The sequence below is a fragment of the Pezoporus flaviventris genome, unplaced genomic scaffold (genome assembly GCF_033815535.1).
Source record: "Pezoporus flaviventris isolate CSIRO_AGI_PZ_B2104156 unplaced genomic scaffold, CSIRO_AGI_Pfla_v1 ptg000035l, whole genome shotgun sequence".
Taxonomy (NCBI): Eukaryota; Metazoa; Chordata; class Aves; order Psittaciformes; family Psittacidae; genus Pezoporus; species Pezoporus flaviventris.
Genome location: NW_026892583.1, coordinates 6870901 through 6887149, shown reverse-complemented (window position 1 = coordinate 6887149; position 16249 = coordinate 6870901). Strand labels below are relative to the sequence as shown.

The 16249-nt window shown below is 42.2% G+C and overlaps 1 protein-coding gene across 1 annotated transcript; it reads left to right on the top strand.

Annotated features, from left to right (window-relative positions):
• The first annotated feature begins 2481 nt into the window (after nt 1-2481).
• ACTR10 (actin related protein 10) lies at nt 2482-14417 on the top strand. Its single transcript, XM_061462407.1, has 13 exons — nt 2482-2662; nt 5280-5352; nt 5889-5971; nt 6527-6635; nt 8501-8608; nt 8968-9035; nt 9312-9391; nt 9779-9814; nt 10309-10388; nt 10479-10552; nt 10991-11072; nt 12235-12436; nt 13610-14417. Exons 1-13 carry the CDS (start codon nt 2586-2588, stop codon nt 13789-13791), a joined length of 1254 nt encoding a protein of 417 aa, XP_061318391.1. The 5' UTR covers nt 2482-2585; the 3' UTR covers nt 13792-14417.
• The last annotated feature ends 1832 nt before the right edge of the window (nt 14418-16249 follow it).

Sequence of the window (16249 nt, the reverse complement as noted above, 5' to 3'; positions counted from 1 at the left end):
TTCCCTGGGAACATTATTCCAGTAGCCGATTGTTCTCATTGTGAAAAAAATTCCTCTTGTGTCCAATTGGAATGTCTCCAGGAGAACTTGGAAAATTCTGTGATCATTTCCTACAGAAAGCCCAAATAGAAAAAGGATTCTCAAATGTAATTCCCAGCTCAGACACGTGTAATTCCAACTGAGCATGTGTCCTTGGTACATTGGGGTATTGCTCAAACATGGCAGAGTTAAGGCTCCATTTTGAGAACTACATTTAAACATATTGTCAGGCATCATTGTATCCATATGCTTTAAAGTCCAGCTGCATTTTCATATTCTAAACGGCATAAAATTCTAACCAGGAAAAAAAAACCCACAACAAAACCCCCAAAATTTAAAACATGATACCACACAAAATCATAAGGCATGTTTAATTGCTACAGGCATTTGTTCATTTATTTTCTCATGTGTCAGCATCCTCTGCTGCTGCCTTGGCAATGATTTCTCCTCCTCCAGAACCCACTAGTTGTGTGCTGGTCCCATCACCGTTTCTGTATCTCACATCTCCACTACAGCCTTCTCGCTCCTCAGTTTTCCTCTCCAAGGACAGAGATAGCTGCTAGGGTGGGAAAATGGTGGTGGGTCATATGAAGATCGCATGGGTTCCTATTGGGTCATGTGATAGAATCTGAAGAGGAGATACAACAGCTTTATGAGGGATGTAAGAGCTTTGCAAGGAATCTCCTCCAAGTTTGTCACTGCAGAGTTCCTTCCCTTTCACACCTTTCTTGCAAACCCCTGCTTGGATTCCTTGCATGTCTTCCTGATATGCAGAGCCCATCCAGGATGCCCCATTTGCTTCAGCTCCTCCAGTCCGCACTCTTGCTCCACACACACACTGGACCTTCTCTTCTCAGCTGTACCCTCTTGAACCCACTGTGACCCAGGTGACTTTAGGGAGACCAGAAGGAGGGAACCAACAAGGCTGTGACAGGAGCAGAGAAGAAAGCCATTATGTAGAGCTGCTCCTCCAACAACGGGCTAGTGCAGAGGTTTGCTCAAGCAACAGAACAGATGGTGGCAGGGACAACTTCTGGTGTCTCACATCACTCCCACTCATCATCTGACTCTCCCACACACCTCCACCTTCACAGATCTTAAATGGGAAGTGTGAATGTGGGACAAACACTGCAGCCACAGAGTATGTGAGAAGCATAGCACCTACAAACAGTTACAGTGGCTCACAGCTCAGGCAGTTTGGGTTCAGTGGCAACAGACCACATCAGTGTCACAACAGCCTACCTTGAAATCCACCTTTCGCTTCATTAGTGCCCTTGTCTTCCTATGTGTATGACGTTAGGCTCTTTGGCTTGCTCTCTGGCAATGAGCAAATGTCTGGACCCCACTCACCAGTTAGTACTTTTTCAATACTTATTTTGCCTCCCTGAAGAAGAAATGGATCCCATGCACTTGAGACAAATACCTCGTGCCAGCTCTTTTGGAGATATGACCCACAGCTGCATTCCTGGACACGCATAAATATTGCCTGAAGGGTGGCTGATTTTACAGGTGTGGTTGCTGGGGGGAAATGATATAGAGAAGACTGGTAGCGGAAGGGGGCTGGTTGTTGGGAGCAGAATAAACACTACATTAGGAATCTCATTCTCAAGCAATCCCAGAAGTTCATTACCCTCTAGCCATTATCTGCTATAAACTCCCTTTTCTCACCTAGGAGATAAAGTTGCAGGGCGACACAGATGACAAGCAATATTATTTAGGACACCTTTCATTGATGAAGATCTTACTATTAAGCTCTTCGGCTTATATTATGAAGCTTTGGCTTATAGAGACAGGCTGAGTAGGGTTTTTTCAGCCTGGAGAAAGCTCCAGGGAGACCTTAGAGCACCCTTCAAGTGCATAAAGGGGCTAAAAGAAGGCTGGAGAGGCTTTTGACAAGGGCATTAACGGATGGGACAAGGGGGAATGACTTTAAACTGACAGAGGGGAGACTGAGATACCGGGACAAAGTTCTCCCTGTGAGGGTGCTGAGGCGCTGGCACAGGGTTCCCAGGGAGGCTGTGGCTGCCCCATCCCTGGCAGTGTTCAAGGCCAGGTTGGATGGGGTTTGGAGCAGCCTGTTCTAGTGGAAGGTGTCCCTGCCCGTGGCAGGGGTTGGAGATGGATGAGCTTTAAGGTCCCTTCCAATCCAAACCCTTCTGCGGTTCTGTGATTCCAGCACGCGATCGCTTCAGCGTGGCTTTACGCTCGACCAGCTCCCGGCACCGAGGCGCTCGGGCAGGAGGAGCCGCAGAAACGGGGTCTCCCCAGGGGAAGAGCCGCCCTCGGCCCCAGCTCCTCTCCCCCCCGGCTGCTCCTCGGGTGGCCCCTGCCCGCCACCGGGGCGGAGGTGAGGGAAGCCGCACCGCGCCCGCTGCCGGCACGCTCTGGGCCCCCCTCGGAGCGCGGCAGAGCGAGCACCGGCGCGGCGACGAGCGTGCGGACAGGCGCCACGGGCAGCCCGTCGCGCCGGGGAGGAGGAAGGGCCCGCTGCGCCGCGCCGGAGAAAGGCCCTGCCGCGTCGCTGTTGGAGGAGTAGGGAGGTCGCGATGCCGCTGTACGAGGGCCTGGGCAGCGGCGGGGAAAAGACCGCCGTGGTGATAGACCTGGGCGAGGCCTTCACCAAGTAAGTAGTGCCGCAGCCGCTCCGCCAGCCCCTTTTCTGTCGCGACAGGCTTCGCCAGTGTCGCGGCTGCGGGGCGGGCGTGCCTTAGGGATGAATAATCGTGTGTGGCGGTTTTTCTTCTCTCCCTCTTGCTGTGGTGGTACAAAGCCGACAAAACCAGATTCATTTTCTAGTCTCGTGTTTCAGATAAAACAGAACGAGTGTAACTGAAGGTCGAAGCAGAAGTGCTCATTTATCTCGTGAGCCAGAAATGTACCCGTGCGTCTGCCCGCAGCACGTCAGAATATCCCGTTGCGTTAGAAACCCCCAGCTTCCTCCACACTCCTGTCCTAGTCCGTGCACCTCTCGTGAAAAAGGGGCCGTTTAAGCAATTCCTAAGCAATCTGGCCCCACGTCCAGGGTTGAAATACTCTGGAAATGCTGCCTGGGTTTCAGTGGCCTGTTTGGAGAAGTGGCCTGCACACAACAAAAAAAATATTGTCTTGCAACAGAAGTGATTCTCCCCCTCTGTTCTGCTCTTGTGAGACCCCACAGGTAATACTGTGTCATGCTCTGGGGCCACCAACGCAAGGAGGACGTGGAGCTGTTGCAGGGAGTCCAGAGGAGGGTACAGAGGTGCTCAGAGGGCTGGAGCACCTCTGCTCTGGAGACGGTGTGAGTGTTTGGTTGTTCAGCTTGGAGAAAAGAAGGCTTTGGGGAGGCCTTAGAACACACTTCCAGTGTCCAAAGGTGCTAAAGGAAAGTCGGAGAGGGGTTTTTAACAAAGGTAGGACAAGGAGGAATGACTTTAAACTGACAGAGGGGAGATTAGGGTACCAGAAAGTTATTCCCTGTGCGGGTGGTGAGGCACTGGCACAGGTTGCCCAGAGAAGCTGTGGCTGCCCCATCTCTGCCAGTGTTCAAGGCCAGGCTGGATGGGGCTTAGAACAACCTGGTCTAGTGGAAGGTGTCCCCGCCTGTGGCAGGGGGTAGGAACTGCATGAGCATTAATGGCCTTTCTGACACAAACCATCCTATGATTCTATGTACGCCACTTTTACTAGGCTAGGCTCATGCCTCTGCCTGTGTCTGTGTGGGTGCGTTTACCTGCTTGAAGCCCTGAGGATTCCTCTGCTTGTTGGAAGAGGCAGGAGTTGCAGGAACAGGGTTTCTTTTCCCACCTTGGTTTTGTATTGTTTTCTTTGCCTTTTTTCCCAAGTGGTGGTGTAACCACAGACCAGCAGGCAGGCTTTCTATGTGAAAATTATTGTGATGTGGTTATGGAGAGGATTTACCAAAGCTCTCATGGATGGAAACAAACAATTTGATGATTGGCTTTTTTGTGGATTTATGTTGTGTTGCCTGTCATGGGCTTTCTTCCAGTTTTGGGGGACTTCTGAGGTTTTATCCCGTGGGCATTATTTGTCTAATAAATGGTTTTATGGAAAAGCATTTCCCCTGAATAGTGTGGGTTTAGGTTCTGTTTCCAGCCTTCATTCTTGTAGGAGAGATAGCAACTTAATTATATGAGAGACATCTGTCCTTTTCCAGATAAGGCTGAAATTAACCAAAAGTTCAAAAGTTGTTAGGATGACAGGTGAGGACAACTGTGTATACACATATACAGGCTTTATCTGGAATTCCAAAGAAAAAAAGTTAAATTCTAAATTATATCTGGTTTAAGTTTTTTTTTACATTGACAGCAACCAAATACCAAAATAAATAATTGACCTTTAGTATTTAAAGTGCTCCAACTCCAGAGGCCTGATAGTTTTCTATTAGTAGTCGTCTTCTGAGGTTTGTACTTAATGGGTGTGGCAGCGACGAAACAAATGTCAAGTGCTGCATTTCTTCAAATCAGACATTGAATTTCTGTTCTCTTTAATTTGCTTTCTTCAGTCCATGGTTCTGTGTCTTTTAAGGTGCAGTCACTTTATGAAAACCAGATGGGTTTCTGAAAAATTTGTTTTAGGATTGCTGCTATTTTGATGATGTTGCATCAATGCTGGATGCAGAGCCCTCATGTTTTGTCAGGAAGCCTGGAGTAGTAACCAGTCATCCTGAGGCAGTAATGCCTTAAATCGCCCAGGACGCTTATGAAGGGAATGCATTTCAAAGCTGGAAATAGGGAAAAAGTGTCAGTTGCTGGTCAGCAGTGAAATAGGCCACAGGACCTGCATGATCATGATCATCATGTCTTTGTTTTTTGTTTCTTCTAAATAGGCATCTTAGAAAAATAGGGATTTAAAGAGGACAGGCTAACTTCATCTTGCCTGTGAAAACTGTGCCTGTGTGGAGGATACAGGAAGGTATTTCTTTGGAAATTTAACAGGCAATAAAGAAGGTTGCATGTGGATTATTACAAACTGTATTCAGTAAAAAGCAGGAGGCAGATCAGAATTGATTACTACAGTCCTTACAGAAGTGAAGAAAAATTGTTTTGTTTAGTGCAACTGAGGGGCAGTCAGCAAGAAGGTACAAAATCTTTCTTATGCAAAATGGCTAGGTAGAAAAGCTGTGGCAAAACACCTCTTTGCAGTCACAGAAGTATGCCTAATTGATTACTCTGTGATGGTTCTTAGGCCCACAATGTTAAATGGTGACTTCAGATGGTGAGGTTTTCTACATTTTCTTTCAGGTGTGGTTTTGCAGGAGAAACAGGGCCAAGATGCATTATTCCTAGTGAAATAAAGAAACCTGATGTCACAAAGGTAAGCTGTTTTGTCTGAACTGTTTTACCTTCATCATGTTTGGTATGTTCCGGTATAGAACGAATTTGCAGATATGTTTTCTGTCCTTCAGAAGCTATTTTTCATTATCTTATAAGTGCTGCTATTCTAACTAGATACCACCTAAGTGTGGTACCAATGCGGATGTTATTTAGTACTCATCAGCCTGAATGTTTGAGGCATTTATTGACAAATTTCTTTGCCTAGCTATGTTTTGTTTGCTTTTTTTTTTTAAATTTCATTAGAGGATGCAGCTTTGGAAAACTAATGATGTGGTAAGTTACCAGGACAGAAAATTAGCATGAATAAACTTTGGACTTTAGTAATAGGATGAGTTTATAAGATGCATTGTTATGGTCATAGTGCAAATCAGGCAAGATTGATACTTGTTTATGTGTGTCAGATTATATATGTTCAGATGTAATTTATTATCTCATATAAATATTTATATCTCATGTATATGTTTATATAATCACTGCCTCATGTTTAAGATGACTGTGGATATTTTTACTTTACAGCCTATCAGAGTTGTTCAGTATAATATTAATACAGAAGAGCTCTATTCATATCTGAAGGAATTTATCCATATGCTATATTTCAGGTAAGTGATGTTTGGATGTTAGTTACTCAAGCCTCCTGCAAATCTTTTCTGAGTACACTGAGAGGTGTTAGAGATGTGATATTTATTGAAGACTGCTGTCTCATTGAGTAAGATACCAGGTTAGATACAAGGAAGAAGTTCTTTACTGTGAGAGTGATGAGGCACTGGAACAGGTTGCCTAAAGAAGTGGTAAATGCTCCATCCCTGGCAGTGTTCAAGGCCAGGTTGGACAGAGCCTTGGGCGACATGGTCTAGGGTAAGGTGTCCATGCCCGTGTTGTTTTGTTACATTGATTTAGAAATGTGGAACGAATATTCAGAACTACAGCCTGCTGGCAGATAACTGTTAACTTTTCTGTAACTCAGTTCATTAACTTTCTTTTAGGAAGGAGTTGTTTTTAAATTTGGGAAAAAGACTTTGGGATCTGCTGTTGAAAATGCTGTCTACATGCCAATGTCTGCGGTTTTTGAGGATAATGCAATATGGAAATAAGGTAGGTCTCATAATACGTGCTTAAACTTAACAGTTTTGTTTTACTTGCCTTGTTTTTTTTAGACATCTGCTGGTGAATCCCAGAGACCGTCGTGTTGTGATCATAGAATCTGTCTTGTGCCCTTCACACTTCAGAGACACGCTCACAAGAGTCCTGTTCAAGCATTTTGAGGTACGTGTTTTACCTAACTACTCCATGTGTTCAGCATAGCACTTGCCAGTAGAAGTTCTACTTGCAGTCAGTACCAGATGTGGACAAGGAGATGAAAATATTGCAAAAAGAATGAGAGAGGCATAAAGAAGATGCAACAAAAAAAAAAAGCTGATGGTTGTCTGGGGGAGTAGGGCTTGGAAATAGGACAAAAGGCATTTTTGTCTCATTCTGACTTTTTATGAGGACACAAAACAGGAGCTATTAACAAGAATCCAAAAGGTTTCTCTTTGTACAAAAATACAGCTGACATCTCAGTGTTCCAGACAGATCCAATAATCCCGATTGAGCACTGCCTGAAGCCAGAATCTCTATTTAAACACTCATTAGTGCTCTGTCAGCAAATCTCATGCCTTCTACCAGAGTCAGTATTTTCATCTATTACATCATCTGACCTCTAGCTCTGCTCATTTAGATAAGAGTTTACCTGAAATTTATTATCTTCTCTGCTTAATCAGTCTTTTTGGAAGAAAAATCTGAACCTAATTCTTGCTTAGTTCTAATGGGAAATGTTTGGGAAGGTGATTCTATACTGCTCTTCAATTCAGACAGAACAAACGTTAAGATTCTTCTATAAAAAATGATGAAACTGGTTTGTCTGGAGTACTTCTTCACTGTGCTTCCACAACACAGTTTACCAGCTAGTCTTGAACTTCTGCATAATCCTTTTCTACTATCAATAAAATTGGGTGATGAAATTGCTGGAAGATTGGGTGGTTTCATTTTGGTGTTTGGTTTTGCTTTTTTTTAATCTAATTCCGTTACAGAAAAAAAAAAAAAACATGTCTCAGATAAAGCACTCCCATGCAAAATTGGTTGTAAAGTATGACAGTGAGAGTAGTAAAATACTGGAGCAGGTTGCCCAGAGGGGTGGTAGATGTTCCATACCTGGAGATATTCAAGGCCAGACTGGATGTGGTTCTGAGCGACCTGATGTAGTTGGAAGATGTCCCTGCTCATTGCAGGGGGATTGGACTAGACGGCCTTTGGAGGTCCCTTCCAACCCAAACTGTTCTGTGATTCTACTTGGAAAGTCGTATTTTGATGGAGAAACTTTGTAACTTGCTAAGAAGCTAGCTACTACTGATGTGAAGTTAGTTCTCTCTGGCTTGTATTTCCATTTGATGCAAAGAATACGAGTGGCATATTAATACATGGTCAATATTATAACTTGTGTCTCTGGGCTAAGTATCAGTAATGTTGCCCTTAAATGCAGGATGTATTGAAATTGCTCCTACAACTCACACTTCAAGGTGTTCCTTTACGGTAACTGTTGTTATCTAGGGTATGTGATTTATGGAATTGTGGGAGAAGGAAGTAATTCTTGTGTAATTTTGACTTGAGTTTCCACATTGCTGTTGCTAGAGCATTGTAAATAGCCGCTTCTGTGAGTTTGTGTGCAACAGTACATTGTCTTAAGGTTTTGTGGCAGCTTTGTTCACATTTTCTTGTCATTATACAACATTTTAAGTAGCTATGCTTTTCTTTCTTAAATTTATTTTCAATGACAATAGGAAACCTGATCTATGAGTTCAGATAAGTTCTGTAGTTGACACCCGCTTTTCTTAGAAGTCCATTCCAAGATTCATTACTACTGAAGTATCTGATATTTACCACAAAGAAGGTGAACATAGAATTTAGAATCCTGTAGTATTTTATTCATTACTACACTCTCTTAAATGCTGAATTAGAAATGGGCCTCAAGGTGCAGTTGTTTGTGTTTTGCTTTTAATATGACATTTAGGGAAAGCATCCGTGCTTTGAGTGTTGGTTTTTTTTTTCTACCCCCACCTTTCCATTAATTGTCTTTTTTGGTTTCCATGTAGGTACCTTCAGTTTTGTTTGCTCCAAGTCATCTAATGTCTCTCCTGACGCTTGGGATCAATTCTGCCATGGTTCTAGATTGTGGATACACAGAAAGTTTGGTGCTGCCGGTATCCTTTAATAATACAGAAACAAAATTTTCAGCAACAAGGCTGTCATGACAACATGATAGTTTTATAGACTTAAAGTGTCCAAAAACGTAATAGGAACGGATCAACCAATGTGGCTTTTGACTATAGGATGCCATGACTTGGGGAATCTCTTCACATCTGACAGGTGAAATCTGTGTTCCCTTGAAACTTGGGAAGGGAGTTAGTCACTTCAGCCATTAGATACTAGAAATCAGCTTTGGAGAAAAGCACTTGTAGAGTATTTCCAATAGCTATTGCAAGTGATTGTTGAGGGGAAAAAACATTTACTTCCAGCACACCAAAAACTCAAAACCAGAGAATTTCCTATCTTCCTGTAGATATATGAGGGAATTCCGATTCTGAGCTGCTGGGGTTCTCTTCCTCTGGGAGGAAAGGCTATACACAAGTAAGTTCACACTTACACGTTCCAGGTTACTAATGATTTATTTGTGAAAGTTCATCTTTGACTAATGAGCAAAGATTCCCATTAAACATGACTTAAATCATAACTTGCTGTGACAGCATCTGATTTTTAAATTGACCAGTGTTTGGCTTTTGTTAGTGTAGTAAAAGCTGTGTATTTTGAAGAATGTAATTGAAGGAAAAAATACAGTCCCTTAAGCATGATATAGAGAATCAGCTTGAGTTAGTAGATGTCTTTAACTTATGTGCAATGTTTTAGGGAGCTGGAGTATCAGTTGTTGGAGCAGTGCACAGTTGATACAGGATTAGCCAAAGGACAAAGCCTTCCATCTGTGATGGGTAAGGTCTGTTTGATGTAGCCTGTGTGCTGTGAACTTGCAAATAAAATGCATTTAGTATTCACTGCATCCTATGTGATCTACTTCCATGGTTTTCTTTCTCCATGTTTAATGATAAGCCACTCATAGCAGCAGGTTTGAATGAAGACTGCTAAAAGTTCAGTAGTATTCTAATTCTTCGGTCTGTTTTGAGAGAAGACAAACTTTTTATTTCTGTTCTTAATGTTCCTTAGAAGTCTTTCATAGCTGCTGTCAAAGTGAAACAGCATACTATACAGCATAAAATACTAAATTCTTACATTTGGTATTTTAGTTTAGACTTAGTTTAATTCTTTCATTCTCTTTCTACTTAAAAAGCTTTGGTTCTAAGTTACTTTTTTTATTTCAGGCTCAGTTCCAGAAGACATAGTAGAGGATATAAAAGGTAAAATTTTCTGTGTCATAAAACTCTAGTTTATTAAGTTGTGCAGTAGAGTATGATAATGGCAAGTGTGCAATACTCTACATGTAGGAATTATTTCATCTTCTCTGCCATATTCCTTACTTACTTGCAGTGTTCTTCCTCTCTGAAAGCAAAACTAAAACCAGTTTGAATTCCTCTTTCGGGTTTAGCCTATGCATTGTTAAGATGTAGCTCATAGACACATTTGATAGAGTAGCACAGAAAGAGTCTTACACTACTGTATATATCCTGTGATCGGCAGGTCAGATTAATTTAGGTAACATTTAAACTCATAGTCTACATAGCACCTGAATTCTGCCAAAGTGTAGAGACCATTTTTCTTTGCATTTATTTGATAATGTCCTGGATCAGCAAGGGCCTAAAGTGTGTATTCTTCTCTAAATTAAGCAGAATTATTGCCTATTGATGATGAAAGGACCCAACAAAGTCGCTCTTCTGCCCTTTCTTTTATTTAGTTCGCACTTGTTTTGTGAGTGATCTCCAACGTGGACTGAAAATCCAAGCAGCTAAATTCAACATTGATGGCACTGCTGAGGTGGGTGGAGGATGAAGCTTATCCTAGTCCTTTGAAGTGGATGTAGCCTTTTTGGCTTCTAAAATAATGTTCCTACATTTTTGTTTATAGCGTCCTTCACCACCTCCGGATGTGGACTATCCTTTAGATGGAGAAAAGATCCTGCATGTAGTTGGCCCTATCAGGTGAGAAATACCATAGCAGAGTGTTTATGAGAATAAACACTCCTAAAAGCACATGAATCTTCATAAAATTAATTTTAATGAAACACTTGCATATGCTTTTAATGTCTCTTAAATTAAGGCTTTATGCTGGTCACAGTGCAAACCTATATTAAGGGATGTCAGCTTCTTCAGAGAGCTCACACTTAAAGATGAGAACAAACAGACTGAGGGGATGGTGGAAGCAGAAATGGAGTATTAATGATTAGATGGGTTCAGTGAAATGAGTGAGACGTTGTCTCCTCCCTGCTGGCACTGCTTCCTGCGTCATTTGTGTGACAGAAGTAGTGATGATGCATTGTCAGCAGGAAGTCTGTAGTTATGATTCTAGGATTTCTAGTTTGTGTTAGCTCACAGTGTAGTATTACTTCTCACTAACACTTATTTCCTGTCTTTCCATAGAGATTCTGTTGTTGAAATATTGTTTGAACAGGACAATGAAGAGACATCTGTGGCCACTTTGATCTTGGATTCGCTTGTTCAGGTATCTTTTTATTGTAAACAATTTCTTGAATGCCTCCAGCGTAGATTCTTTCTAGAGTAACGCCCTTCTGACTGCAGGTTGTGATTGGTTGAAAAAGATGAGCACAGCATGACTCCTAGGGTTCTGCCACATGATGAATTTCTGTGGGGTAGTAAGTCAGCATATGTCACACACTCTTGATCACTTCCTTACTGTTCAGTATACTGCATTGTGTCTAGGACTTCTCTAAGAAATATAGTACTTACCCCTCAGCAAAAGTAGTACACTAGCTTGCGTTTATTTGGGGATGGAGCTCTCTGTGTGTAGTGATGAAAGATTAGCTAATACTTGGTGTTGTAGGAATTATTCTGCTTAAACTGAAACAGGTATTCTATTTCTTCTTTTTTCAAGGTGTTTTGCTCAGTTAGACTTTGAGTCCTGCAGGCTACTGATTTGTCCAAGATGAAATAAAAATAATTTGGATATCTCTATTACAGGCAGTACATTAGATCTATGGAGGAGAATTTTCCTGGCATATACAAACACTTCATTTCTTATCATGTTTAGTAAAAAAATGCATTAGAAAGCCATTGTAAATGGAAATTTTCATTATGTGGTAGTGTTTGCATGTTTAATCAAAGCTGACTTCCTGTAGTTATTGATTCCATTTAAATTAGTTTGCTGTGACATAATCTATTGGAGAGCCCTAAGCTTGGATAACATGACAAACATTTCAGTTAGAATTCCTTATGAAAACAAATTGTTTAACGAGAACTGTGCCTGGACCCCTCATCTCTGTACTTCGGGCATTTACGTTGCATCACTCTTTGTCCTGAGGAAGGACAAATGTTTAATTTCCAAATGTTAAATAGCATTGAGTTATTTCTTCTGGACAAGAGCCTGGCATATTTTCTCCCAGAACTTGTGGGAATTACTGTCACCAGTATCTCTGTCCTCTGTCATCTTGGCCTGTCTCAGCTGAAGAGCTTTAGAGGAACTCACAGCATGCCCATAAAAGCCTCAGCTGGGAAGTTCCTTAAGCCTGGTTTTCTTGGGAAGTGTGGATTAAAAATAATGTGGGTTATGTTTCAGCTAAGTATGAAAAAACAGCAATTGACGTGTGCAGAAACACTTGAGTGAATTTCTAACAGACCTTTTTTGGTTTTATTCCTGTTTGCATTAGTGTCCAATAGACACCAGGAAGCAGCTGGCAGAGAACTTGGTAGTTATTGGTGGCACTGCTATGTTGCCAGGATTCCTTCACAGGCTCATGGCTGAAATCAGATACCTGGTAGAGAAACCAAAATACAAAGAAGCACTTGCCACTAAAACCTTCAGAATTCACACTCCACCTGCCAAACCCAACTGTGTGGCCTGGCTGGGAGGTAAGGATAAAAACAACTATTAAGGAAAGGTACAAAGTGAAGACCAAACCTTCTAAGTGGGATTTGTAATGAATAAATAGCAGTAAAAGGTAGGTGATCTACTGAAATAGAGTTGCAGTGGAGCTCTGTGGAATCGTTATGCCCTTCTGGAAGAAAGGCTTCATCTGGAGGGCAGAAAGAGACACTGAGTTATGGGAGCCTTAACCAGGTGACAGCAGTGATGAACAATTTGAAAGGGAGGTGTGGAAGAGGTGGTGTTGATTCAAGTGCAGTGATTCAAGTGCAGTACAGGGCTACCGTCATAGGGTGGCACCAGTAAATTGGGCAGAGCAGAGACCTGCAGTGTGTGGAAGGTCTGCTTATTGAAAGAGCAAGTTTAATTACTGACCGACAAGCTGTGAGCTATAGAGGCCAGAGGCTGCTAACTCCCCATGCTGTCCACAAGTAATAAATACAACTTGTGGTGGATTTTTTGGATGGTGTACTTCCAAGTTAGGGAAGAAGAAAGGCTTTCTGTTGCTAGCCACTTTTCAGGAAGGTTCTCAAGTTGGTAAGAATTCATGCTTTTCTAAGCTTTCAGTTAATAAGCTGAGCCCATCTGGTCTGTATGAAGAACTAACTTTAAAGGTAGATTTTATATCCGTATAGTTTGAAATGTAAATGTTTATAAACATTTACTTAGTTTTAAAAGCTTTTGAGTCCTACTTTTAGGATTAGCAAATAAGAGTGATTTGTATGCGCCAAGCTCTCTGATGTTTTCTTCTATGGCAGTGCTAGTCAGCTGTTGCAGCCTCAATCGTCTCACAGCTTGTGTAACTTTTCACAGGTATTGTGTGGCACCCTTTCTAGGGGAGAAGAACTTCCCTTAAACACAAGGTAGTTTGTCTGAAGTGCTTAAAACAAAAACTTCTAGGAAACTTTCTTGTAAGAAGCTGCTTTTGCTGTCAGCATGGACTAGATGGTTCTTGGTTTCAGGTCTTTTCAGAGGACATAAATGGAAGCAATTTGAGACCAGCTGGGCTACTGAAAAGGAATGGGGCTATATCCTTTAATCCCTTTAATTATGGGGACAGAGCTGAAAAAAAGCAGTTGAGATTCTTTATGGGAAGTAGAAAAAGAAATTAAGTAAATCAAATTAATGAAACATTTCCCCCTTGCCCCCCAATATTGTAGGAGCCATTTTTGGAGCACTTCAGGACATACTTGGGAGTCGGTCTGTGTCCAAAGAATATTACAACCAGACAGGCCGCATACCTGACTGGTGTTGTCTTAATAATCCTCCACTGGAAATGACGTTTGATGTTGGAAAAGCACCCCCACCATTGATGAAGAGGGCTTTTTCTACTGAGAAATAAGAACCTACATGCTACACGAGGATTCTCCTCCTCTATTTCAAGTACATGTTTTTGGGTTTTTTGTATTACGTAATTTGTGTGTAAGACTGTTAAATAGGAACAATGTGGATGTTTTCAGGCAGTATACTGGTAGGTACTAACGCTACTTAAAACCATGTCCATTTTAAAAACTGAACTCTGGCAACTACTATGCTGTTTAGTCCTGTTCTGGAGAAATTCTCTAATGTCATGAGTTACAGCCTACTGAGTTGTTTGTTATTTATCTGTATAATAAATTACATTGCTGAGAGTATTTGTTTTAAGATAGTTTTATTGTAAATATGCTTAGCAGAAAGAAGGACAGCCTACTGTGGGAAACATCTATGGAACTTTTTTTAGCAAATTCTGTATTAAAATATTCCACCCTTGAATCGTGTGTTGAGGAAATGGTTTGGGTCTTTTTAGTGAAGGTGGTGGACGAGTATTTCCCCTCTGCACAGTCCTGTTTTGAGAATTTTAGCAGAGAACTCTTCTGCCTGCAATTCTGATGCAGTACTGAGCTGAAAATTCACAGTATCTTTCCTCCAAGAAAGATATCAGCCGTGTAAGCATTATAAACAGAGGTGCAGGCAAATTCTGATTCTCTTACTGAAATGTCAGTTTTGGAAATAATTTCTTTGCCCTCCTTCCCCCCATCGGAATTATTAACTCCATTGTCCTGCAGCAATATGTAGTAAATGAAAATGCAATGAAGTAAGTCAAATACCTGAGAAAAAAACAAAAATGTACATGTAGATATTAACACTATATTTAGGAATTCTTGGCTAGTTAATAGGCTTTTAGCAATGCTGTAACTTTACAATATTGAACTAGGAGCACTTCTGTAGGAAAGCAAACACATAACACACGCTGCTGCTAGTGCTGCTGGTTTGGTTTGTCATGATTCTTTTATCCTTCTGTAATACTGCTGTGAATTAACTCTGCATGCAGAGCTGTGGCTCCTGGTGAGCACTCCAGGCAGTGTCAGTGCATGTCAGCAGTGTCATGTCTCCAGAGACGGATTTCCCATAGCCCAAAATACTTCTAAACTTGCTGCCAACATGCTGCACATGACTTGTTGACTAAATGGTGACTCTTGTGGTATCTGCTGGTTACTGAGGTTTAAATCCTGATCTGAGGAATAATTGTTTATTTCAGATTTGGGGAAATATATATGTATAAAATTATTGGGAGGGGTGTTGTCTTTTATTGGCACAAACATGCTTTTTGTGACTGCTTTTGCTGTGCTGCCTGCTAACTACCCGCTGTGGTTCCTGAAGGATGTTTCTTGGAAGTTAAACATGTATTTAAAAAATAATTCTTACGGTGAACCTTAACAGGGGGCATATTTCTGCACAATTTTGTCTCTGTGTTTGAGATATGCTTTACCTTAACATGTGGTGTTAGTTAGCACATGGTAGGAGATACTCCCTTTTGAGATAAATGATTTTCAGATTTAAACAAGCAAAACCCAACAAAACAAAACACTGCTTAAAGTCTTAGAGTCTGTCTCAGGTGAGACAGCTAGTTGCTAGCAGTGGTCTAATAGTATTGACCTGATTGATTTCTCTCCTAGGTGCTGGCTGGTGCATTTTTAAATTGCCTTCTTCTTGCTTCAGATGAGCTGCAGGGCTGCTAGCAGGGAGCAATAAGAATAGAAAGGCATAGCAGTGAGTTGTTGTTCACATTTATTTTATAATCCTGAATTGACGTTAGTCTTTTAAGAGATCATGGAAAGGAAAAACCCTGTGCAGTGCATCTCTGTCCATGGGCATGTTTCGAGGCAGCCCATTCCCTCTGGGAGCTTTCTCCTGTGCTAAGATGCCAATAAATCTCTCATGTAACACCCAAACAAACACTGCTTCTGTGAGGGTGTGGGCTATGGAAAGGGCTCTGGGGGCTGTGCTGGATGGTCAGCTCCACAGAATCATAGATTCATAGAATAGTTACAGTTGGAAAGGACCTTAAGATAATCTAGTTCAAACTCCTCTGCCTCACTCTAGACCATGTGGCCTAAGGCTCTGTCCAGTCTGGCCTTGAACATTGCCAGGGATGGAGCATTTACCACTACTTCGGGCAACCTGTTCCAGTGCCTCACCACCCTCACAGTAAAGCACTTCTCCCTTATATCTAACCTGAACTTCCCCTGTTTTAGTTTGAACACATTACCCCTTGTCCTGTCGCTACTGTCCTTGATGAGCAGTCTCTCTCCAGCATCCCTGTATGCCTGGACCAGCAGTGAGTGCGTGCACAGGGGGGAGGCCGGGCTGGACAAGGGCCGGGGCAGAAACGCCCCTGGAATGGGTGCTCGCCCTGCATCGAAACCCTGGCTGCAAGCACCTTGGGCAGGGCATGCTGCTGCTGGCACAGGGCCTGGGCACAAGCCTTGCTGCCTCCCAGCTACCTTGTTGCCGCTCCTGCCTGTCCCCATCTCCTTGCA